This window comes from Drosophila rhopaloa, unplaced genomic scaffold (genome assembly GCF_018152115.1).
Source record: "Drosophila rhopaloa isolate 14029-0021.01 unplaced genomic scaffold, ASM1815211v1 contig_3, whole genome shotgun sequence".
Taxonomy (NCBI): domain Eukaryota; kingdom Metazoa; phylum Arthropoda; class Insecta; order Diptera; family Drosophilidae; genus Drosophila; species Drosophila rhopaloa.
Window position 1 is genome coordinate 19,405,465 of NW_025335123.1, and position 24,539 is coordinate 19,430,003.

The 24,539-nt window shown below is 42.4% G+C and overlaps 4 protein-coding genes across 5 annotated transcripts; 3 read left to right on the forward strand and 1 right to left on the reverse strand.

The window, feature by feature from the left end:
• Positions 1 to 56: 56 nt before the first annotated feature.
• Positions 57 to 2,403, forward strand: LOC108050038 (transcription factor grauzone). Its single transcript, XM_017131524.1, has 4 exons — positions 57 to 268; positions 347 to 1,476; positions 1,534 to 1,918; positions 1,976 to 2,403. Exons 1-4 carry the CDS (start codon positions 143 to 145, stop codon positions 2,306 to 2,308), a joined length of 1,974 nt encoding a protein of 657 aa, XP_016987013.1. The 5' UTR covers positions 57 to 142; the 3' UTR covers positions 2,309 to 2,403.
• LOC108050040 (enhancer of yellow 2 transcription factor) lies at positions 2,332 to 2,933 on the reverse strand. 2 transcript variants are annotated; one of them, XM_017131527.2, is made up of 2 exons: positions 2,791 to 2,933; positions 2,332 to 2,723 (listed from the first exon to the last, which is right to left on the reverse strand). In XM_017131527.2, coding segments are annotated over exons 1-2 (288 nt in total). In that variant the 5' UTR covers positions 2,792 to 2,933; the 3' UTR covers positions 2,332 to 2,436. The 2 variants fall into 2 exon arrangements, with proteins under 2 accessions (XP_016987016.1, XP_016987015.1); XM_017131526.2 differs by lacking the exon at positions 2,791 to 2,933 and having other exon boundaries at positions 2,332 to 2,784.
• Positions 2,934 to 3,041: 108 nt separating this feature from the next.
• Positions 3,042 to 5,194, forward strand: LOC108050039 (transcription factor grauzone). The gene is made up of 4 exons (XM_017131525.1): positions 3,042 to 3,395; positions 3,451 to 4,109; positions 4,164 to 4,361; positions 4,518 to 5,194. The coding sequence occupies exons 1-4, from the start codon at positions 3,270 to 3,272 to the stop codon at positions 5,152 to 5,154; spliced, it is 1,620 nt and encodes a 539-aa protein (XP_016987014.1). The 5' UTR covers positions 3,042 to 3,269; the 3' UTR covers positions 5,155 to 5,194.
• Positions 5,195 to 7,149: 1,955 nt separating this feature from the next.
• Positions 7,150 to 13,588, forward strand: LOC108050028 (E3 ubiquitin-protein ligase ariadne-1). Its single transcript, XM_017131511.1, has 8 exons — positions 7,150 to 7,327; positions 7,753 to 8,320; positions 9,859 to 10,014; positions 10,075 to 10,131; positions 10,748 to 11,397; positions 12,127 to 12,250; positions 12,310 to 12,536; positions 12,595 to 13,588. The coding sequence occupies exons 2-8, from the start codon at positions 8,102 to 8,104 to the stop codon at positions 12,674 to 12,676; spliced, it is 1,515 nt and encodes a 504-aa protein (XP_016987000.1). The 5' UTR covers positions 7,150 to 7,327; positions 7,753 to 8,101; the 3' UTR covers positions 12,677 to 13,588.
• The last annotated feature ends 10,951 nt before the right edge of the window (positions 13,589 to 24,539 follow it).

A 24,539-nucleotide genomic window follows, 5' to 3' on the forward strand; every position in this document is an offset into this window, starting at 1 on the left:
AAAGCTTTTTTTTTGCATTTGCCGAATGTGGCAGCACTATCGAACCGATCCGGCAACGCCCGTTGCAACAACTCAGCAACGACTCAAAAACAGCTGCATTTAACGCGATTTGATTTGCGATTTGTGTCCTTTCTTTTATGAGATGATATGCCGACTCTGCCTGGAGGATGCTGAGCACGGGGTGCCCATTTTCGGCCAGGATGCGTCAACGGCGCAACCGGCCCTGCGCCAGCTGGCGGAGCTGATCGAGCGACATCTGCAGCTGGTGGTGAGTATTTGGGACCGGATTTCCAGTCGCATCCGGGAAAAAGCCTTTCTTGATAATTCACCCTATAATTCTCCCCAGTTGGCGGCAAACGATGCGGTGTCCACATGCCTGTGTAACCGTTGCTGGAGGCAGCTGGCCGAGATCGAGCACTTCTGCTCCATGGTGGCAGACAAGCAGCGTTCGCTGCACCGCTCGCTGCAGCTCAAGACGGAACTGCCGGAGCTGCCTGAACTGGCGGAACCGGAGCCCGCCCTGGTCGTGTGGAACACGGAGTCGCCCATCGAGCCGAAGCTCAGTTATGAGGGCGACGACATCAAGGATCACATTCTGTGCGAACCGGTCATCGATGCCTTGTCCGCCGGCGATGAAAAGGACAGCGACTATGGCGACACCTTTGAGCCGGACTTTGAGCCAGAATTGCAGCCGGAGGACGAGCCAGAGCCGGATCCGGTGAAACCACGCCCTAGAGGAAGGCCACGGAAAACGCCGCTGCAGCAGACGCATCAGATCATCAAGAGGAAGTACGAGAAGCGCAAGCAGCAGAACAAGGTCAAGATCACAGAGCTATCTTTGAGGGAGTCTAGAGCCAGGTTAAGAGAGCTAAAACGCAGCAGTACTGGAGCAGAAGAGGATCAGGAGGAGGACGACGATGAGGAGGAGGATGCAGAGACAGAAACGGCTCCAGATGCTGACGAGCAGCCAAAGCCCCGTGGTAAACGCGGCCGGCCCAAGACCAAGAAACTGGTCACTGCCGACGATAACGACGATCCCTCGGAGGCGCCCGTCAAGCGCAGCAGCATCAAGGAGATGGACGACTATATAGCCGCCAATGTTAAGCTGGACTGTGCCATTTGCACCGCTCCGCTGGAGGATTTCAACGATCTCAAGCGCCACTTTCGTGTGGAGCACGACTGCACCGGCTATGTGAAGTGCTGCAATAATCGATACAAGAAGCGGACACTGTACGTCGACCATCTGCACTGCCACAAGGATCCGCAGTATTTTAGCTGCCAGAGCTGCCGCAAGAACTTCCTCAATCGTAACAGTCAGGTGATGCACATGCTGCGCTTCCACTCGCAGCAGCAGGAGCTGGTTCACCAGTGCGCCATCTGCGAGGCGCGCTTCGCCAAGAAGTTCCTCCTGACCATGCACCTCAAGGGGCACAAGGGAACCGAAAGGCCCGAGGTGTGCGACACCTGCGGCAAGACGTGAGTGATGCTGGCCTGGTAGCCAATCCCCTAATGCTTTCCTTTCTCACATTGCAGATTCCGCACCAAGTTCGAGTTGAGCGCCCATGTCAAACGGATGCATGCAGCGGACTTTACGCCAATTATTTGCGATATTTGCGGGACACACTTTAGGAGCAAAGCCAACTTCCTCATCCACAAGAAGGCGCTGCATCCGGACGGGCCCGTGGCGGAGGTGCAGTGTACCCTGTGCGGCCGCTGGCTGCGGGACGAGCGGAGCCTGCGCAAGCATCTGGCACGCCACGATGACCGCGACGGCGACACTAAGTACCGATGCCTGCTCTGCAATGCAGAGAAGTCATCCCGTGCCGCACTCAGCAGCCACATGCGGTACCATCACTCCGCCAAGCGGCACAAGTGCAGTCTCTGCGATAAGGAGTTCAAGCTGCCGCGGGCTTTAGCCGTGAGTTTAACTATTCATCCCATCCAGATCGGACTAATCCCTGACTGTCTCTTCTAGGAGCACATGGCTACACACACGGGCATCGATCTGTATCAATGCCAGTTCTGCACGCGCACCTTTAAGTCGCACGCCAACATGCACAACCACAAGAAGAAGATGCATCCAAACGACTGGGTGCGGAAGTACTCACAGCCCAGTAGCAGCATAACCTCCGCAGCAGCTCCAGCTGCTCATGCTCCCACTCCTGCTGCAGTGGCTCCTGCTCCTGCGCCTTTAGTCGGACATATGCTGCCGCCGCTGGGAGGGATTAACAAGTCCCTGATTGAGATACCCGATCCCGAGGGCTTTGACTTTGTCAGCAACAGCTCCGTATGCCCAACGCCCGACTGAATCTGTGTATGTCTGTCTCTGTGTACTTTGTGTATCCATTCCCTGGCTGGGATTTATGTATAAAACCGTACAAATAAAATTGAGTAATTACTGTAGTTGTATGGAAATCATGGGTAATCGTAGTCAGTTCAGGGCTCGTCCTCCGCCTCGTCAGCCTCCTCCTCGTTCTCCGTGAGAATGGTGCGGATCTTCATGAGCAGCTCCTTCTTAACGGCGTCCGGAACAAGGGTGCGGGCTTTTGGCGTCACCTCCGTGATGAGCTGCTCCACGGTGAAGCTGTTGTTGGTACCCTTCTCCAACAGAATAGTGCGGCACATCAGGCGCACCTCGTCCCGCCAGCCGCACTCCGTCAGCCGACTGCACAGCAGGTCCTTGATCTTGGAACGGTCCCCCGTCAGCACCGTGTATTGGTCCACTGCGGCGGAAACGGTCATTCTGGATGAGACCGGCAAAAGGGATTGGGTTCTAATGCTACAAATTACTTCTCTCGGGGCGTCTTCTTCTTCCTGGTCCTTGTCGATTCTGCTGCCTCTTCCTCTTCGTCGTCCTCTGCCTCTGCTCTTCCTCTTAGCGTAGCGTCTATTCCTTTTTGTTTGCCCGGCTCGCGTTGTCCTGTGTTGTTGCTGTCAGTGCTGTCAGATTGGGGATTTTTCTAGCTACTGTGCGGAAACAGATCCCAAACGTTGTGTTGAACAAAGTTTTTCTTTTATCTATTTAACCTATATATTTGTATGTCTGAATAAAAATTATAAAGTTTAACACAAATAAATAACAGTTTCTTCTATTTAACAAATGACCCAACACCACTTGCATATTTAGATTTTGTATTCCCTCCGCTTTGACATCTCGGTCCCTTAACGTTGATTCTGCCCGCGATCTGGCAACTTCGCGGCGACGTCTCGTAAACCGAATTAGCCAAGCAATTAATAAAATTAATTGAAGTTCCTGCAGCCAAAAAGCAATGATATGCCGCCTCTGCCTGGACGATGCGGAGCACAGCGTGCCTATCTTTGACCAGGAGGACACCACCGACCAACCGGTGCCCTCCAACCTGGCGGAACTCATTGAGAAGCACCTGCAGTTGGTGGTAAGCAGTATAATTCAATTTAAATTGTATTCTTGAATTGCATCCCTATCTTCAGCTCCTGCCCAACGATGCGGTGTCCAAGTGCCTGTGCACCCAGTGCTGGCAGCAGTTGGCCGACTTCGAACAGTTCTGCGCCATGGTGATGAAGAAGCAGCTGGGCCTGCAGCATCTGAAGATGGAGCCCTTTTCGGAGGACGAGGATGCGGACACAAAGGCGCAGATCCTGTGCGAACCAGAGATCGACGTGAGTCCTGCGGCAGCAGACAATGAGGAGTGCAACGAGATCGACGGAGATGCCAGCAGCAGGAGCAGTAGTATCCGGCCAACCAGCCGACGGAAGATGCGTTTGCCATCGCCCATCAGACGCAGCATGCGACCCCGCGCCGCCACAACTCCCAAGACCCGAATCATTAAGGCCAAGGCCAAGACGAAGCGCCACCAAGAGGAGGCGGACGAGGATGAGGATGCCGAGGGTGATCCGGAGACCCGGAGCAGCAACAGCCGGGAGATGGACAGCTACATCGCTTTGCACGGCCGTTTAGAGTGCTGCATGTGCGGCGGCGACGATCAGTTCCAGAACTTTGCCGAGATGAAGCGGCATTTCCGGAATCAGCACCAATCCGCCGGGTATGTGGTCTGCTGTCAACGGCGCTACAAGAAGCGAGCCCTCTACGTGGACCATCTCCGCATGCACAACGATCCGGACTACTTTAGGTACTTGGCCAGCATGAGCTTTTGATGTAACCCCTACTAATGAACGAACTGCAGGTGCAAGATCTGTTCCAAGCAGCTGGTCAGCCGGATTAGCTACGACGTACACATGCTGCGCTTCCACTCTAACGAGGACGAGCTGAGCTTCGCCTGCGATCAGTGCTCCAAGCGGTTCTCCAAACAGTTTCTGCTCACCATCCACTCAAGAGTGCACCAGCAGGAAAGAAAGGAGCAGTGCAAGCACTGCGACAGATCGTAAGTTAAAGGAGGGTGTACAAATATATTTCCTAGATCACATTGGTCCTTGGTGTATCCTCTAATTGGAGATCGCTGGACCTATTTAGTTGAATTAATAGTTAGACTGAGCTGAGTTCCATTACTTGACTAAAACCATTGTTTATGCCCCCACAGCTTCCGTACCGCCGTTGACCTGCGACTGCACATGCGACGCACCCATGACCCCGCCTTCGTGCCCTTCATCTGTGACTCGTGCGGCGCCAAGTTCAAGACGAAGCAGAACCTGCTGGTTCACAAACGCACCGTGCACCGCGAGGGCTCTCAGCTACCGGAGGTCCAGTGCCAGGAGTGTCAGGTGTGGCTGTCCGATGAGAATAGCCTGCGCAAGCACATGTATATGCACCTGGATGCCGCCTCGTTACGGCAGTGGAAGTGCGAGCAGTGCGGCCTGGAAAAGGGGTCGCGGGCAAAGCTGGCGGCGCACATACGCTACCATCACCCAAAGGAGTTCCACAAGTGCTCGCACTGCGGCAAGGAGTTCAAAAGCAGCCGCGGACTGGAGGAGCACACGGCCACGCACACCGGCCAGGATCTGTACGAGTGCGCCTTCTGCGAGCGCACCTTCAAGAACTCTGGAAACATGCATAAGCACCGCCGCCAAATGCACGCCGCCCAGGTGGCCGCGCTGCAGCAGCAGAAGAAGGTGCGGCCCAGCAAGCGCAAGGACAAGGGCGACCTGCTGCTCGACGTCCTGGCCGCCAGCGGAAAGGAACTGGACCACACCATGGGAGTGGGCGACATGAACGACTGATCGATTCCAAAAACTAAATAAACATACATTGGGAATGATATGCTAGCTGGTCTATTTTTATTTCGTTTTGAACTCACAAAATAGATCATCCATAGGATTTTCTTAAAAAATCATATTGTTAATTTTGTGCATTGGAGCTTAATTATTTAAGCATTACAATTTATTATATTTTTTATGAAAAACAAGAATTAGAGTATGATTTTAAAGTAAAATCATTATATTTGGATACATATGTACCAACATCGAATAATAATAATTTTTAAGCCAATACATAAAAAACAAATGAGCTTACATTTTCAACATTAATACCGAAGAACGGTTTGAAAATTAATAAGTGTCAGAATTCCCGTTATTTTTCTTTTCCTCTCCATTCCATTCCCACTATATCCAGTATTTTATAGTCTAGGTACCTTCAGTGTGCCCAAAACATCAACATATCGAAAGCTAGCATGGCTAGATGTAGCAGTATACCCGCTCTGGGCACACTAGCAGGCGTTTCTTAAGAGGTTCGGTTCGGAAGAAAGCAATCTTACTGATATCTGTAAACAATTTCGAACTAGGGCTTTATATTTATTTCAAAAGTTTAGATAGACGAACCTTAGTGATATTGTTTTAGATTCGATCTCAAAAATTTAATTTAATTTTAATGTCAAACACACTCAAACACACATTTGTAACTCAGTTAATAATTTTCTGGTATACATACACACTGATTACGCATTCAATTGGCTTATGCTCATAGTTTTTTTTAAATTTTCTTGCGCCAAGTAAAACATTTAAAAGAAATGGACAAAAATTGGGGGCGTTTAAATAGTTATTTCATTGTGGTACAGTTTCCATTGTCATGGTAAGTACCCCCAAGCTGTGCAACGTATACCTATAACCACACTCAAATGGATGACAAACAAAATGGTGGTGACCTATTTATAACTCGCTTTCTTTTCTTTCCCGCTTTTCCTTTCAGTCTCAACCTAGCAGCAAGTGAGTGTGTTTCTTCCAGGACTTTCCCGGTTTTATTGGCAGGAAATTAGTTTTTGTTTTGTTTTGTTACAATTATTATAGACGATTTGCGGACACGTTGCGCTCTGGCCATCCTAATTATTTCCTTTTATTTTCCATTTAGGTTGCTTAGATGGCCGTCAAATGGGTAAAAACAGTGTAACTTATAGCTTTAGAGATCAGTTCGAGTCTAACAGACTAAAACGCATTTAAAATCGTTCGAACCGTTTTCCGAAGCAAAAAACATAAAAGTACCGGTCGCTCCGGTGCAAAAATAAGAGGTGAAAAAAATTATGTTCTTGTAATCGAAAAGTTTACGTTGATTTGTCTTACACCCAGTAAGAGAAATACGATTATTTGAAAATCATAAAATAAGTGTTTTCATGGTTGACTCGTTTGTCAAGCTGTAAAACACAATGAATGAAACACAAAACGAAACGTTTTACAAGCCGTGATGAAAAATGAAGTCTTAAAAGGCATGTAAAATGTTGCAAATGAAGCAAAATATATATATGGGTAACGTTTTACGCGCCTTAACCAGTCTAAAAAATAAAAAAAATTGGTTAATTTCGTATAACAGTTGAAATGTTATACGAAACTAAGCAATTGCCAGAAAAACCGATTTATCTTAAAGCGAGACGGCTATAAGAAGGTGATCTCTTTCTTATTCCTGTCTCGAATAGAAAGAGAAGGCAGATCGTGCCGAAAAGGAGTGAGATGGCTTTACTTTAAATGATTTCATGTACAACCACATCGTTGCAGCTAAAATAAATACATTTTTTAAAGAAATTTTGTGGTTTTAAATTTTTTGTAGCTTTTATGACATGACCGCCATTTTGTTGGCGCCAAAGTAACGGAAATTGAGAGGCTTTTTCGTGGATCGCCATTTTGCCTATTAGGGTGACCAGTACCGTCGAAGTTCGCGGTTGTAGTCTGAGGCCAAATGTTGTTGGAGTGGTGTGAATCCAGGCTAAGCTTATTTTTGGTATGTTTTTCAGTCTTATGAACGGTCACACTTCATTTCTCGAAATGAATGTTTCAAAATGCTCGTGTATTTAAATCGATTTTTAAGATTCAAAGTCAACGCCACCGCCGCCAGGCTGCCATGCAACTGAACTCGACGTCGAGTCGGCAACAATTAGTGATATGAGCTTGTGTTTTCACTGTGGCAAAAGTGCGTAAAAAGTCAACAAAAAGTCATAAGCTCTTCGAGTGTGTGTGTGTGTGTGTGCCAATACACACGTAACTAGTGTATGTGTGTGGACCAGCTCATATAAGCAATGCGCTAGTGTGTGTAATTGCCTTGAAAACAACATAATCTGCTTGTAAAGAAAAGAAATAAAGAAAAGGGAAAAAAACCCATTGTGTACATAATATGCATGCACACATGCACATTCAGTTAACAGAGTTCAGGTGCCCTGTTATTTTGGCTTTTCGCTGTTAAATCAGCAGTTCGCCACTGTTAAGTGGGCAGGGCAGTGTGGCCGTTTTGCCAAAATACCGCCGCCAGTATTACCGCGCGAGCCAGGGTCAAAAGGCTCTCCTATTGTCATTAGAAAATCTCACATATGTATTTTTCTTTCCCCCCAATAAAAACAGCATTAAAATCAGCAGTGAATTTTAAAAGTTAGTGTTAAGTGTGCAACTGGTGCGAAATTCTAAGTAAAACAAAACGGTCCACGCCATAGGAACAACAACAAAAACAACCGAAAAAAAAGGGCTGCGCAAAAACGTAAACAAAAGCAAGTAGAAAACGGAGCAAAGGAAAAGGCAATATCAGAAGTAAAACCAAAGGAAAGCCAGAGGAAAACAAAGCCACGAAAGCGGAGAACAAAGAGGGGAGCTGCAAACAGAACGGAAGTGGAGAGGGGAGGCAGTGCGACAGAGGACCAGGAAGAGAGAAGGAGCAGCAGCAACCGAAGCAGAAGCGCAAAACAGAATCCGTAAAATGGACTCGGACAATGACAACGATTTCTGCGATAATGTTGATTCGGGCAACGTTTCCTCGGGCGACGACGGAGATGACGACTTCGGCATGGATGTGGACCTCCCAAGTTCCGCGGAGCGCCAGCTGGACCAAGACGACTTCCAGTACAAGGTGCTCACCACCGACGAGATTGTGCAACACCAGCGGGAGATCATCGACGATCTCAATCTGGTGTTGAAGGTAAGGCGAACTGAATCGGAAGAAACAAAAGAGTACAGTGAGCACCCTTAGTGATGAAAACGAATTGACAAAAAAAGTCCACCTTCCCTACCACAAACCTCTATCAGTTCACGTAAATAAGAGTTGGGCCAACAGATTCTTTAGTAGTACAGTGAGACCTGCCGTAGTGAACACTGAAAAACCACAAACTAGCATCCGGTGCATGGCCTTGAAGTTAGGGTCCAATTTATTTATCTTTTCTTCTGTTATTCTTTAGAGTACAGTTAACGCCCGTTATCTTTGCTGCCATATCAAAGAGTTCATTTAAAATACAATTTAAAAATGAGTAATGTAGAAAACATGTCCAATTTTAATCCATTCTAATATCAAAATAACAAATTTGTACAAGTTTATCAAAAGCTATAAAAAATGTCATTGTTTCGGCTGCATAACATTAAAAATATTAATTATCTTCAATAGCAAAAATATTTATCTCCAAGTGAATTTTATTAAATATCTGAGGAAAGTGTAGTTAGCAGAGTGATTCCTATTCTGCACACAGTGCATTTGTGCATGTTTTTTCGCGCACCTCGCGCCCCCACCTGTCCGTCTCCGCCCACCGCTCTGCCTGGGATCTGGGATAAACTGAAGGTCGTCCGCTGATGGTTGCCAGTGCCAGTGAAATCGGAACACAAGCACCCAGGCGCACCCAAGGTCGCCAGATCCGCATCCCCCATCCACATCCGCATCTGCAGCTGACTTGACCAAAGTTGACTACAGGTCGCCTCTTTTCACTTTGCTAGAATTCGACGGATTTCCTTAAAAACCCCTAAATTCGGGGGAATCCCTTGGAATTTGTGCTTGTGGTAAAAAAAAACCTACAAAAGTGTGTCAATACATTTCGACTTTTAATAAATGTTAGTGATACGGCTTTAAAATTGCTTCACTAGATAGAGTTACATCTTTTTTTTTTAATGTAACAGCAAAATATTTTGTAATTTCTCTGGCGTTAAAACATTGTGAACGCAAAGAATTGGTTTCATTAGAAACCGAAACTTACTTATGTATCTTGGACCAAATGTATCTTGAGTGCTAAATTTTTTTTTTGCTCACTTTTATATTTTGTAGCTAATTGTTAGCTAAATAAAACACTTTTGAATACTTATTTGTTTTTTAAACAATTTTCACACTTATCGATTTTTAATATCATGCCTAAGCATTTATTGATGATAAGTAGCTTTTGGTACAAAATAATGAAAAATAAATATTTACTTTTTGTTGCAGTCCAAAATAAATTATCAATTGTCGATTTTGTCATATAACAATCTGTTGCATATTCTGATTTGTCGTACGGAACTGCAGGCGTCAAAATAATTTTTAAAATATTACAATTTGGTGGTGGCTCACCCTATTGCAGCTTCAACTGCTGATTGCTAATGATTTGGCATTGATTTCGAGGCCAACTTGGATGCAGCCACCTCTTCTCCCTTTTTTTGCCAGGCCCATATATTGGACATCATCCACTGACATTTGTTTTGTCTCGCTTTTTATGTCCACAGCTCCCCACACCCACTACGCGGATACTGCTGAATCACTTCAAGTGGGACAAGGAGAGGCTCTTAGAAAAGTACTTCGACAGCAACCCCGAGGAGTTCTTCAAATGCGCACACGTCATAAATCCTTTCAATAACGCCACCGAAGCGGTCAGACAAAAGGTGAACTAAGTGTTAAAGCTCCATTTTATGCCCCATCTAATGCATTTCCCTCAATTTCAGACCACACGAAGTCAGTGCGAAGAGTGCGAAATATGCTTTGTACTGCTCCCGGCAGATGTAAGTTGCCCTGAAGAAGAGAATTTTGCATGACCTAATTGTGGTTTAGAATCCATATTCCTACCCGCTAACCATTAACATTTCTGGGGAAATATGTTTCCCTGCCTGTTCAATAACGCCTTATCTACTAACGCTCGGGCGTTGCTTATCTGCATAAATCTAAAATATTTTAAATGACTTCATTTGTATTATATCAATTATTTTATTGCTGGACCTTATCAATATTTTTATTAGCTTGATTTATAATTTTTGATTGTTTCTATTTATTTAACTTCCCCTGCCAGAATCTGCTTATGTCTAGTGAAATTAAGCAGTACAGGGTTAAGAGCAACTATGTAGGATTTTAGATTGGATAATTGAATGGTCGACTATCTGGTTAAATTCAAATATATAAATTGTAAACTGCAATTCATAGCTACTTTTACTTTTGTCAGACTTTAAGATCTTAAAATTCGAATGCTTCATTCATTCAAGGAAATCAAATGAAAGTAAGCGTTTTGCATTTGATTTCCTTGAATGAATGAAGCATTCGAATTTTAAGATCTTATCATGGCTAAAAACAATCCTAAATAACAGTCAAATATTTATGGAAATCTTATGTGTTTTTCCCATTTAGACCATGACCGGGCTGGAGTGCGGACACCGATTCTGCATGACCTGTTGGCGCGAGTATCTGACAACGAAGATCTTGACGGAGGGTCTGGGCCAGTCAATTTCGTGCGCGGCGCACGGCTGTGATATCCTGGTGGACGACGTGACCGTCACCAAGCTGGTGCTGGACGCACGGGTGCGGGTCAAGTACCAGCAGCTGATCACCAATAGCTTTGTGGAGTGCAACCAGCTGCTGCGCTGGTGTCCGTCCGTCGACTGCACCTATGCGGTGAAGGTGCCGTATGCGGAGTCACGTCGCGTCCACTGCAAGTGCGGCCATGTCTTCTGCTTCGCCTGCGGCGAGAACTGGCACGATCCGGTCAAGTGTCGCTGGCTGAAGAAGTGGATCAAGAAGTGCGACGACGACTCAGAGACGTCCAACTGGATCGCGGCCAATACCAAAGAGTGTCCCAAGTGCAGCGTGACCATCGAGAAGGACGGCGGCTGCAACCACATGGTGTGCAAGAACCAGAACTGCAAGCACGAGTTCTGCTGGGTCTGTCTCGGTTCCTGGGAGCCGCACGGCTCGTCCTGGTACAACTGCAATCGCTACGACGAGGACGAGGCCAAGACCGCCCGCGATGCACAGGAAAAGCTGCGCTCCTCGCTGGCCAGGTGGGTTCATCAATTGTTCTATATTCCACTGTGTGAATTTCACAGTGTGAAGTCCTCGAACGGGTTTGATAGACTTTAGGCAAAGCAACTAATTCAATGCTCTTCTGATACTGTTGTTGGTTTGAAAACTCTTCAAGGGAAATCAAAATAAATAGATATCAAAATTTGTCCACTTTTAGAGTTTTACGATTTAATTACATTTGATTTAAAATATGGTCCCTTTTAAAAATTTGTTTTACATAATTATAATCTTTAGGCAAAAATGCATTTCTGTCCAAACTCTTTGAAATGAAAAGTTCACTTAAAATGTGGATTACATATGTAGCTCGTGTCTTAAATTTCTCCGAATGTGAATTATTTTTCATGCAGCTGACTGATAAGAATGCCCTTTAGTGCTAACTCATTATTGCGTTTATTTTATCTGATAATTGCTAATATGAATGATAACGATTGTAAAGCCGTAGAAAGGAATGAATCAGCTATAATTTGAAATTTAATTTGATCGCTAGTAAACAGGTGGAGTTATCTACGAAATAGGAAATAAATACGGAGCCAGAGACTTAACGAAAGGGCGGTAAAGATAAAGAGTTAATCATGAATGATAAATAAATGATTTTTTAAGTAGCAATGCTTCATTTTATGTTTTAAATGACTTCAAAATTTGCTTTACTATAAGTTTGTCCATAATTTAAATATGAACTTTATTTAATTGTTTGGCCTAATCGACAGATACCTCCACTACTATAATCGCTACATGAACCACATGCAGTCGATGAAGCTTGAGAACAAATTGTACTCATCTGTGAAGCAGAAAATGGAGGAGATGCAGCAGCACAACATGTCCTGGATTGAGGTGAGTCTTATAAATACATTACAAAATTCACAGATTAAGCAAACTCTTTGCAATTTTAGGTGCAATTTCTGAAAAAGGCTGTCGACATACTTTGCCAGTGCCGTCAGACTCTCATGTACACATACGTATTTGCGTATTACTTGAAAAAGAACAATCAATCCATGATATTCGAGGATAATCAAAAGGACTTGGAGTCGGCAACCGAGACGTTGTCCGAGTATTTGGAACGTGATATTACATCCGAGAATTTGGCTGATATTAAGCAGAAAGTGCAGGATAAATACAGGTGAGTGGGCAAACGGCATGCAAACGAATCAATGTGTAAACATTCTTCTTTCGATTAGGTATTGTGAAAAGCGGTGCTCTGTTCTACTGAAGCACGTGCACGAGGGCTACGATACGGACTGGTGGGAATACACAGAATGACGCGAGTCATGGCTGGATAACTAAGCTAAGCTGAGCGGCAGGCAGTCGGAGTGGAGTTCAATGCCCGCTAAACGCCTCCCCATCCAGCATCCAGAATGCACCAACCACTATCCCTCATCCACATAACCAACACCCACCCACACAGAAACCGAAGCCGAAGAAGTTGAACAGAAGTTAGGGATAAAGCAGAAGCTACATAGAAAGGCAAAACGAAAGAAACGCAAAACTCTTACAGAATGAACCCCAAACACAAGATGCAATGCGAAAAGAGAAACCATTTCAGAATAATTGTGAAAACAGAGAGAACTCTATATTAAATCGTAATATATAAATATATAATTATATATATTTTTCTTCGTAATGAGCAGCAGCATCAGGAGCCTATGCAGGACAGGATCAGATAGACACACACTCGGACACACCACACTCACACAACCAGTCACAAGGATCAGCAGCAGCAGCATATATATATAGTAAATAATCAACAGTTACAAACTTATTTGATGTTAACCGATTGCAAAGAGATCTTCATGTTATCAAAAACTAAAGAAAAACGATACAAAAAGCAAAAAAATTAGTGAATTCAAAGCTCCACGGATGAGAAACCAACAATAGAACCTAAACGTATGTGAAATAAACTACACATGTAAGCAGAAACACTTGCCCAGCTTCCTTTCCACCTGCCCAACTTCCTTCGACCTTTCAATGTCCCCTTTTAAATCCCGTTCAGGCTTCAAGTTAGCGTTATTGTTCTTTAGTTCCAATCTCAGTCCCAGTTCGAATTTAAATTTCGAATTTCTTCCAGTTCGTTAAGCCTTTTTAAATTGATTTGCTTTTTATTTTTCTGTTTTCTGTTCAATAAACAATTGTGCTTAGCATATATGGAACGGAAACTATTCCGGTTCGATCGGATACGCTATGTTTTCGTGGCGGGAGCAGAGCTACGCCCCCATTCTTAGTTCGTAATGGTCCCTCGAATATTGTAAATGTTAAATGGAGCCGGGTGGATCCCTAAGATCAGTGCTCCCAACCGCGATAACCCATGTGAACTTTGCTCCAACACAATTCGAAGAAGAACATACCGATTCCCGAAACACACACACACACAAGGAACTATATAGACGAGATATGTATAGTTAATGGGGAGGGACAGGGGATCTTTAATTGGATCCTTGGAGTGTCCTCCTCCAGCTGGCGGCAAATCGTTGTATATAAGAGAACAGTTTTTTCCATGGTTTCCTCGCCCGCCCACAGACACAAAATATAACACACGTGAAACACCCAAAACTCGACTTGCCACGCCCCCGCTACGAAGGCGTTGGATCCTTCTACCAAGTTTCCGTTTTCAGCATTCTCTATTATTCTTAACAATAAATACAGAAAAAAATATATTTATAAACAAAACTAAATGGAAAACTCATTGAAATTAAATTGATGTAAAAAGTTTAAAGTTGTTCGAATTGAAAGAAAATGAAAAAATACCATAATGTGGAATAAAAATATATATAAAAAAAGCTGTAAAAATTATGAGAAACTATGTATGTATAATTAAAGATGAAATGTTGCAAAAATTAGTGAAAATAAAAACTCAAAAAATCTTTCTAGCTGTATTATTGAAGACCATTTCCGCTTTTATCTCGGCTCTTGGACGCGATTTGTTTTAAATAATGTCCGTTCCCCAACCACCCACTCAAACAATTTGTAATTTTTTGTCGATTTTTTTTTGACATTTCCATGAAGAAACCCCTTTCCAAATTTTCGGAAATTGGAGCTGCAGAAAAGAGACCTAAATCTTGTACTTCTAAGCCCATAACTTTTCCATCTGAAGTACGATTCTAGAATGGTATGTCTTAAACAGCTCGTGGTAAAATTCCCTAAAAGTCTGCATTTACACATTTTTTTGTAATTTTGGGTCGATTTCTTTGACTTTTCAATGAAGTAACCCCTTTCCAAATTTTCGAAAATTGGAGCTGCAGAAAAGAGACCTAAATCTTGTACTTCTAAGCCCATGACTTTTCTATCTGAAGTCCGATTTTAGAATGGTATGTCTTAAATAGCTCGTGGTAAAATTCCCTAAAAGTCTGCATTTCCACATTTTTTTGTAATTTTGGGTCGATTTCTTTGACATTTCAATGAAGTAACCCCTTTCCAAATTTTCGAAAATTGGAGCTGCAGAAAAGAGACCTAAATCTTGTACTTCTAAGCCCATAACTTTTCTATCTGAGGTCCGATTTTAGAATGGTATGTCTTAAATAGCTCGTGGTAAAATTCCCTAAAAGTCTTCATTTCCACATTTTTTTGTAATTTTGGGTCGATTTCTTTGACATTTCAATGAAGTAACCCCTTTCCAAATTTTCGGAAATTGGAGCTGCAGAAAAGAGACCTAAATCTTGTACTTCTAAGCCCATGACTTTTCTATCTGAAGTCCGATTCTAGAATGGTATGTCTTAAACAGCTCGTGGTAAAATTCCCTAAAAGTCTGCATTTCCACATTTTTTTGTAATTTTGGGTCGATTTCTTTGACTTTTCAATGAAGTAACCCCTTTTCAAATTTTCGGAAATTGGAGCTGCAGAAAAGAGACCTAAATCTTGTACTTCTAAGCCCATGACTTTTCTATCTGAAGTCCGATTTTAGAATGGTATGTCTTAAATAGCTCGTGGTAAAATTCCCTAAAAGTCTGCATTTCCACATTTTTTTGTAATTTTGGGTCGATTTCTTTGACATTTCAATGAAGTAACCCCTTTCCAAATTTTCGAAAATTGGAGCTGCAGAAAAGAGACCTAAATCTTGTACTTCTAAGCCCATAACTTTTCTACCTGAAGTCCGATTCTAGAATGGTATATCTTAAATAGCTCGTGGTTAAGTTCCCATAAAATCTGCGTTCCCACTTTTTTTTTTGTAATTTTGGGTCGATTTCTTTGACATTTCAATGAAGTAACCCCTTTCCAAATTTTCGGAAATTGGAGTTGCAGAAAAGTGATCTAAAATATACACTTCTAAGCTCATAACTTTTCTATTTGAAGTCCGATTCTAAAATGGTATGTCTTAAATGAGCTTTGTTGAAAGAGATTTCAGTGTCGTTTTTGTTTAAATATTTGTGAATTTGTGAGTTTTTTTCCTTGGCAGGTGACAAACGTTGGTAATAATTGCATTAGGCTTCTAGGGCTTCTCGTGGGAGGTGAAATTGAGGTGGAACCCCCGATAACGACGATCCGGCTCCCGATTATTGGATGATGGCGGCTGCTGCTGCTTCTGCTGCTGTTGGTTAGTCTGTTGCTTCTATGGCCTCTTACAATAGCCGCTGTCACACGCACAAGAGTCTTAAGTCTAATCTTGTGCAGTGGCCAGCAGCTGCAATAAGTACCTTTCGGTTCGCGACGCAGTCGTTGAATCACTGGTGTTTATACTCTCGCATAGTTTTTAGAGGGACTCTAGTTCAACGGACATTGCCGAACCGAGTGCTGAATAAATGATGATGCCCCCGACATATGGTCGAAATTCCAGGCTGAAAACGGGGTCTTGGCACGTTTTTGAATAATATATTTAATGGGTCGTGCTGCTTCTCTGGTTATTGATTTTCAATTGGAAAATGGGTTTCGGTTTCAGTTTTGGTGGTAAACAATTAAATATCCTGGTCACTGAATCACGGTAAAAAAAAAAAAACGTTTAGATCTAGTATCCTGTAGTCACTTAAAAAAAATGTGAATGTTCGTTTTTAGTTGGATCCCTTGGGCTGGCTCTTCCGCTGGTCGTCGCTTAATTAACGCTATTTAACTGAGACATTGTTCGGTCCGTCTTGCACCTTTTATAGTGCCAGGTGGTCGGAACATCCCTCTTCTTTGGGCTCGCCTAAGTACTGCTACCCGTACGTGTTGGCCGAAGACTTACATGTGTGTGTAATATTATTAGGGGCGCATTAGTGTGTGTCCCAGTCGGCAAACGGCTGCCTACTTTTCAGCGCCACCCTGGTGGGTGGGAGGTGCGAGGTGGGTGGGTGTTGGCGCGTTTCGAATCCCAAAAAATCGACAGACATTGAGGCAGGTTTCACATATATGTACATACTTACAACCGGGGTGCTTGACCAGAAGCCAAAGTCCCGCTGGCGAAATATGATCCGAACGGAGATATGCAACTGCAATTGGAACTGCAACTGCAACTGCAACTGCCACAATCAGTGGTGGTGGCACCACCTATCCCCCCCTCCCTTCTCCCCTCGCTTCATCCCCCATTTCCAGTCGAAGGCGTTACAAAAATTAAATAACATTTTTCCCGGCGACGGCGGCTGAGGCACTTCTATGGCATCTGGGGGCCCCGGGCTCGGAATGCTTCGCTGGTCAGCGCCCGTACAAAAGTGTGCCTGTATTTAGTGGGGAATCTCAACAAGGTAATGGTAACGGTAACGGTAAATGTAACGGTAAAGGTAATGGTGGCTTAGCGCGTATCAAGTGACAGATTGTCTGCGGCAAGGAGGCCGGCGATCCAGTCGTCGATGTCGATGTCGATTCGCCACCGTTTGCCGTCTTGGGAAACCATAATTTCCGACAGCTTTTCACAACTGTCACTGCATTTACGTTTTCGCTACCCGCTGCGCGAAAATTATGATTTATATAGCCGGAATATTCCACCTAAATGTTGAGGGTGTCCATTTATTGATAGCGAAAATTTGGAAAATATATACGTTCAATTGCTGTAAGTAAAGCTTTGGAATGGGTTAATAATTGAAATTGATTTAACATAAAAAACATAAGCGTTCATTGGTAAATCACTTCAAAATCGTCTAGTTGTTAAATATTAAAACATACAATTTTAAACCATTTTTAAAATAATAGATAGATATAAATAATATAGAAATAAATATAATGTTTACGTTTACGCTAGTCCTTAACTATGAAACAAGGCTTAAATATTTGAAAATATATATTATTTAAAGTGGAAAATAAGAAAAGAAAAATAAAAGAGTAGGTAAGCTCAGAGCAATATTATCCGAAAATACAATAATTTGCTTTTTTCTTTAGATAAAAATAAGGGAAAGGCTAGAGAAATAACAAAACAGGACGGCTCTTAAGTTATACCTCAAAATGAAAGCGATAGAACGACAACAAAGTGTAACTGCTGTAACTTGTATGAATTCCTAATCAAATTGAACAGGTGCTGAAAACTAGTTCATTCTCTAGCCATCTAATAAATTTAAAATAAGCCATGGGTCAGAATACAAATATTTACAAAACTTCCAACCGATTTTGCCGTCAATGTTGTCAAACGAATTGCTAAACTTTTCAAGGTAGTTTAAGTAATTCTTCGAAGTGGATGGTTATTAGAGAATGGGATAAAAATATACATCTACTTAAATGGGCTATTAATTAACCATAAGCCAATGGGTGGAAATGCGAATTTCTGTGTACAGTTTTATAAAATTTAAAAGAAAATGGGCTTCTAATCAAGCTTATTCTACATGCATAGCCATTTAGCCGAAGGCCATCATTTGTTTTGGCTGCCTGTCAAAGTTGATTTGAATCAATACTCGTGAAATAACGTAATTAAATGGCCGCATACACTTCTATAAAAATTTCTGTGAGCGCGTCACACGTGTCCTTTGCAGAAAGAGAGGGGAATGGCTGTGGGAAAGAGAGGGGGACAGAGCCGCGACCTTCGCTGCTACGTCACATGCTTCAAGATAATCGAGAGCGGAAAGAAATGGCGGAAAAATCCTTGCGAAGGGAAAATGCAAATGGAAAGCAGGGCCGTGGGTCGTGGGCCGAGGGGAGTGGGTCTAAAAATAGAAGCCCCCGAAAATCTAGGACACTCCGCCCCTACACAGTGACGTTGCAGACGCCCCTTTTCCTGTTCCGGCACTGAGAGAAAATTTCACAGTTCAGGGATTTTTTAAATCAAATAAATCAGAAGGAAATTTACCAAACATTTTTCAACTGAGTGTGTTTTAGTTTAAATATAAGATTACAAAACAATAATAAAACTGAATAAAAATAGCAAGCTTAAGAATTATCAAAATCATTGAATTCATTTTAGAAAATTACTTACTTAATTAACTGGTCTACAAACGTTGCATGTGAAACTTTTTCAAAATAGTTTGCTGTGGAATATTTTGGAGCATTAAAAAAATACAATAAAATATTTACATACATATATATGTATAATGTGTAGGATATTTACCAGATTTAATAAAATGCTTGAAATGAAAATGAGATGTTGATGGTATACACTTTTATGACATTGTCGAAATCACTAGTAAATATGTCAGAAAGCATGCAATGAACATTTCCTTCAGATATGAGTAATTAAATATATCACTGCATACCTTGAGACAGATATATGATATGATGTAATAATTTGTACAGGTAAGGAGGCGATTAAATATTTAATATTTTTGATAATGTATAAAAAACACTAGATTTTTGAAAGCACAAAAAAAGATGTTCATCTGTATGCAACAGAATATTTTGAATCTTAAAAGGATAAAGGGTTTTTTTTTTATTTATATGTGATTTCAAAACACTAGTGTCACTTTTCGGTACTGATGTAGTTATTGTTTAATAAACCATTACTAGTTTCATATTAATTTTGTGTTTTAAATGAGATGAAACTATTGAGATGTCGACTTGCTTTCGTTATTTGTCGCCGTGTGCCCAGCCTTTTGCCTTTTGCCTTTCACTTTCTCCCAGCCAGCCACTTTCTCCCCGCGGCACTCATCTCCGCGGTTGCCTCGTTTCTTCTTCGGCGGGATTCGTCTTGGGTTCGGCACTGGGTTACTGGGTCTGTGTGGAACGGCGCAGCATCAGTTTGGTGGCGACTATGGCGATTATGGCGACTGTGGCGACTATGACGTCAGTGGCGGCGGGTAAATGGCCTCTGCAGGCTCGTCACATGTTGCTGTTGCGCCCAGCAACCCCATTGAAAGGGGCGTCCAGCACCCATTGCCGCCCCCTTTTTTTTTTCTCCTTTTGATATTTTCGGGCCCCAAGAGAATAACAACAAACGGGCGCAGGGTCAACAATGTTTGGGCTGCCCCTGAAAGTAGGCTGTGCTTTTTTCTCGCTCCGCCGTGAAGGATGAACAGAAATGTGGCAGGCGAGTTTAAATTGTGTTTAGCAGGACAATGCAGGAGTTCGGAGCTTCTAACTTTGCATATTGTCAGCATTCACTGCAAGTTGAACTTTTATTATCAACAATAATACAATTAGCTGCCTAGAAGTTTCAAATTAGTTGCAGTTTTTATTTAAAACTTTGTGCTGGCTTTTAGCTTTGTAAATTAATTTACTGCCCCCTGCAGGTTGTCAGTTTATTGTTGTGCAATTTTCGAGTAAACGACAACGGAAACTGGTTTCGTGTTTAACTTTTTTTCTTTCTCGTAATTTCAATTTCCTGTTCATATTTTGCCGCTAAAAACACTTTTTGTTGAAGCAAATGTTTGATATGAGTAGGTACTTTCGAAGCAAGCTTGAACTGTTCTAGAATTTCGATTTCAATCTTAATTTCTGTGCATATTTTGTTAAATTAAAAGTTTGTCAAGAATATTTACTTATTCGGTGGTGATAGTTGAAATTAGTAGAACAAAATCGTAAAAGATTCTAAGTATTATAGTTTAAATAACTAAAACAGAATCTTTATGGATTTTGAAATATTATATCAATCAATGTAGTGATGTTACTAGTAAATATTTCTGTAAAATATACACTTCTGAGTTATGTTTTTTTTTTGAGTTTTTGTATAGAATTTAGTTTAATGAATTATCAAGAATGGAAAATTTTATAAACAAATACTGCGTACACATGAGAGTTGTTTTTAAGGCTGACACTTTTTAATCTTACCCAAGAAAACAAAAATATAAACTTACAAGTTTGAGATGTTTAAGTAATATTTTTCTATAAAAAATACTATTTCTGGTTGACCACCTGCTTTTGAATACTTACAAAAACTCATTAATTTTCTTGGTTTATTTCGAATATTCTTTTGAATTGAAGTAGCCCGTCCCACAAACGAGCTCAACGTGTCAAGTTTTTGTATTTAAAACGATCTCAAAACTTGCTTAGTGGAACTCGTACGTAGGACAGAGATTTCGGGGATTCCCAGCGACGTCAAAGAACATACTTCTTAACTTGCTGCTCACTTTTGACACTTTGAAAAAAATTGCAAAAAAAAAGAACAGGATTTTGGCGCCAGACTTTTGGTTTAATATGTTTTTGGGTTTATATTTTGGCTTTGCTGGCTGGAGCCGCTCACGACTGTTTGGCTTGGAGACGAGTTTCCGACTGATTTTCCTAGATGCTGGCACCGCGAATGTAAACCCCTGACCAGGCTCGAATTTGAAGCGCCTGACGTCGACCGCGGCAGCAACTGCGGCAGCAACTGAGGCAGCAACTGCGGCAGCATCACATCGCATCGCATCGCATCCCATCGCTGATGTCGCACACAGTGTCCTTTGCAGATTATGTCTGGGGTCGCGTTCGGGGTCGGACTCTCTTTGGGATTGGGTTGGGTTGGGTCCTTTGTCGAGGATATTATGTGCTGGATAACCGATGCGCGGCGCTCGCTTTCCTCAATGAAAACTTCCATTTGCAGCCCATCCACCAGTTTTGGATGCAAGGCGATGTGCCTCACATCCTGTGAATGAATGCCAGCCGTGACGTCACTGGGCCAGAGCCTTCGTGCTCCTTTATTACCGCGACTCGGATTATTCGGCATTCGGCACTAGGTCACTGTGTTAGCAGACGCCAGGCGAAAGAAATATAAAGATGGAATAGAGAGGGAGCGTAAGAGAGAGATGGAGAGCGAGAGAGAGAGAGAGAGTGGGGGCGGCAGGACGAGGGGCGTGGTCGGTTCGGGCCCCAGACGGCAGAAAGTCGCAAGTCCTGCACCCCCGTGGAATACCCCGCCTAAGCCCCTGCTAGACAATCACAAAAGTCAACTTTATAAAAGCCCCGAGTGAAGAAAAGACATTGAAATAAAAATGAAGAGCCACAAATTAAAGACGAGAGACTTGAAAGTGATTTAAGAAGGATACTCTTTTGGAAATTTTAAAACCCCTATTAATGATTAAAAACTGTAATTTTCCATTACACGCCCTTGAGATTAAATCATCATTAAACTAAAGTACCATGTTTTCTATACAATTTTCTATGAAATTTCATTTTCTTTAACATATTTCTGGATGTCTTCATTAATTTAAATTATTCACACTCAGTGATAAATCTATAATATATATATAATTTAAGTCAGAAGTATATAGCACAGATATTTACGACTATAAATAAGCATGTCCAATCTAAACTTTTGTTTTTAAAGCTATCTGTATGAAAGTTTCACAAATGTCTTTTTTGTATTACAAGTAGCATATAAGTAGGATCATATATATAATATAACTGTCGGGTTACCGAAATTAGCTTTCTGTTTTAAGGGATTGCAATTATGTCTTACGGGTTGGGCCACTTTGACAAGACTTGAGGTCATTTTGGTTTGTAAAAATTTGTGAAAAAAACAGTTGTCATACTATTTTACAAATATCAAAAAATCTGGATGTTAATAATAATTTCCGCATGAAATATTCAAGGGTTTACCGGTCGTATACGCAATATCTCGGACTCCGCGCGAACGTGAATGATTGGCTTGGATCCGGGGTAGGATTTTGGTTTTGGTTTTTGTTCTGTTGGTGGTACTCTGAGCCTGGGATGGACTTGAACTGGAGCCTCAGCTGGCGAGGGGGGGGGGTCGTGATGAGATGGTGATGGTGATGGCGATGGTGGCCTATGCTCCATGCAGCGGCAATGACGTCGACGGCGTCTGCACACCTGTTTGACTCTGCTCATTGGCCCCGCAGAGCAGAGCAGATGAATGGAGGAGCCCGGAGTCCGGAGCCCAGCCCGATCCGAGCTGAACCGAACCGAACCCGATTCGCAACCGATTCCGGATCCGATTCAATGCTGTGCTGTGCTGTGCTGCGCTGCTGCTGCAGTTGACACTTTGACCTTATGCAGTTGTGCGTCCAAGTCGGAGTCCGCTTCCTGCACTTTCCACCCCTCCCCGCCCAGAAAAAAAAACATCATACCCCCCTCCCCCCCATTAAATCCCAGCCAACCCAGCCAATTACGGACCGACCTTCGCATTTATTTTTAGTGCACTTCTAAAAATAAATCGGGGTCAGATAGAGAGTCAGAAGACCGAAACCGAAAAACCGAAAACTTTCAGTTGATATTCTTGCAGGCGTATAATTTTGCTAGTTCGGGAATTTCAATTCCCAGTGGGATTCCAGATGCCAAATAAAACCAGATGCGGTGCAGGAAAAGGGGGTGCTTCGCAGAATCGAGTAGGTGGAATATGGCAAGGAGGTGGCTATATCTTTAGACGGGCTAGTTGTCGCTGCCAACAGAGAGAGGAGCCAAGAAAAAGAATAGAGACAGCCCGAAAGAAGCGTATTTTTATTATGCCACATATACATTGTATGGGCGTCTATATAGACTACTGTATTGGTATACCTCACCATATAGCTGCAGATATGTGCCCGAACCCGAACCCGTACCCGATTATTCGGCTCTATGTGCATGCATGGATTTCGTTCTAATGCCAAACACGATTATGTGCGTCTGAAGATCCACATACTATATGTTCAGTCGTATATAGTGGGCCTATTTGTGTGCAAGATCTGTGAGCGATTCACTTATAGGAATGCGTCGATTGTTGTTCATGCAAGTGTCTGGCACAAATAGAGGGAAGACTGCGAGAAAATGCAGCCGAATGCTGGGTTTCCTGATTCAGCTCTGCAGAGATGGCTATGTATCTATAGATTCAGGTGTTTTCATTATTCTCTGAAATAACGCGCTTTCGTGTAACTGACTATTTTCTGAGTATGTGATTTTTAAAAGATACAAATATCTATACGTGCAGGTGTTTAAAAAGCTCTTTAAAACAAAATCATTTAGCGTAATTGCATAGTTTTAAAGTCTGTGATTTTTAAACCTCACTAGCAATTTAAAATTCCTCATAAAGAAGTCTATTTTGAATCGAAAAGTTTGATGGCTACAGCATTTATAAATGAATTAAACAAAAACGCTCATAAATACAAAATAATTTAAGTGAAACTTTAAAATGGTTTTGTTACTTTGGCATTTTTTAATAGTGGGATTGATTAATTACTAGAATTTCTAATTTAATTCTGGATATCCGAAACTGATTCAAAGCGAGAATTCGTTATCTTTATCTCAGTTGCAACATTTGGGGACAGCCTTATAGTTTTTAATATTTTCCAAAAGTTTGGGGAAATTCCGTTTAAAAAATATTAAGCATACTTATTTTATTCAAATTTAGTAGTTGAATAATATTGCAAATTATTAATATAACTTAATATTCAAAGTAGCTACAAAGAACTTATATATTTCTTAGCTACTTCTCCTTTTTATCCACACCGAGAATCAAAATCTGTGATGACAGCAATGGAACAATGAGAAGTCCCATAGTGGATCAATTTAAACGCAACTACCTTTCGCATTCAAGTCCAAATTGCAAATCGCATTGGCCATTTCCTTTTCGAATTCCCCATGTCTGTCTGTTGCAAAATAGGGTCGCTTAAGTCATCAGAGTCCGGGGCAGATAAAGTGCCCCGAATCAGATCCAATTGAAAGCCAAACAGGACACAAAAGGAGTACATTTCCATGGGCCAGGACAGGCCAGGACAGGCCAGGACATGCCAGGACATTGGGCAAGCACATGGCCAGCTCGGCCCGCTTGACATTTATCTGGTTTTTGCATTTCAGTATTTCTGTTGCCATAGCGCCACGCCCACCCACCGACAACGGAAAATCGGAATGGGAGGCCCATTGATGACGCTGAAGATTTTCATTCACAAAACTGCAG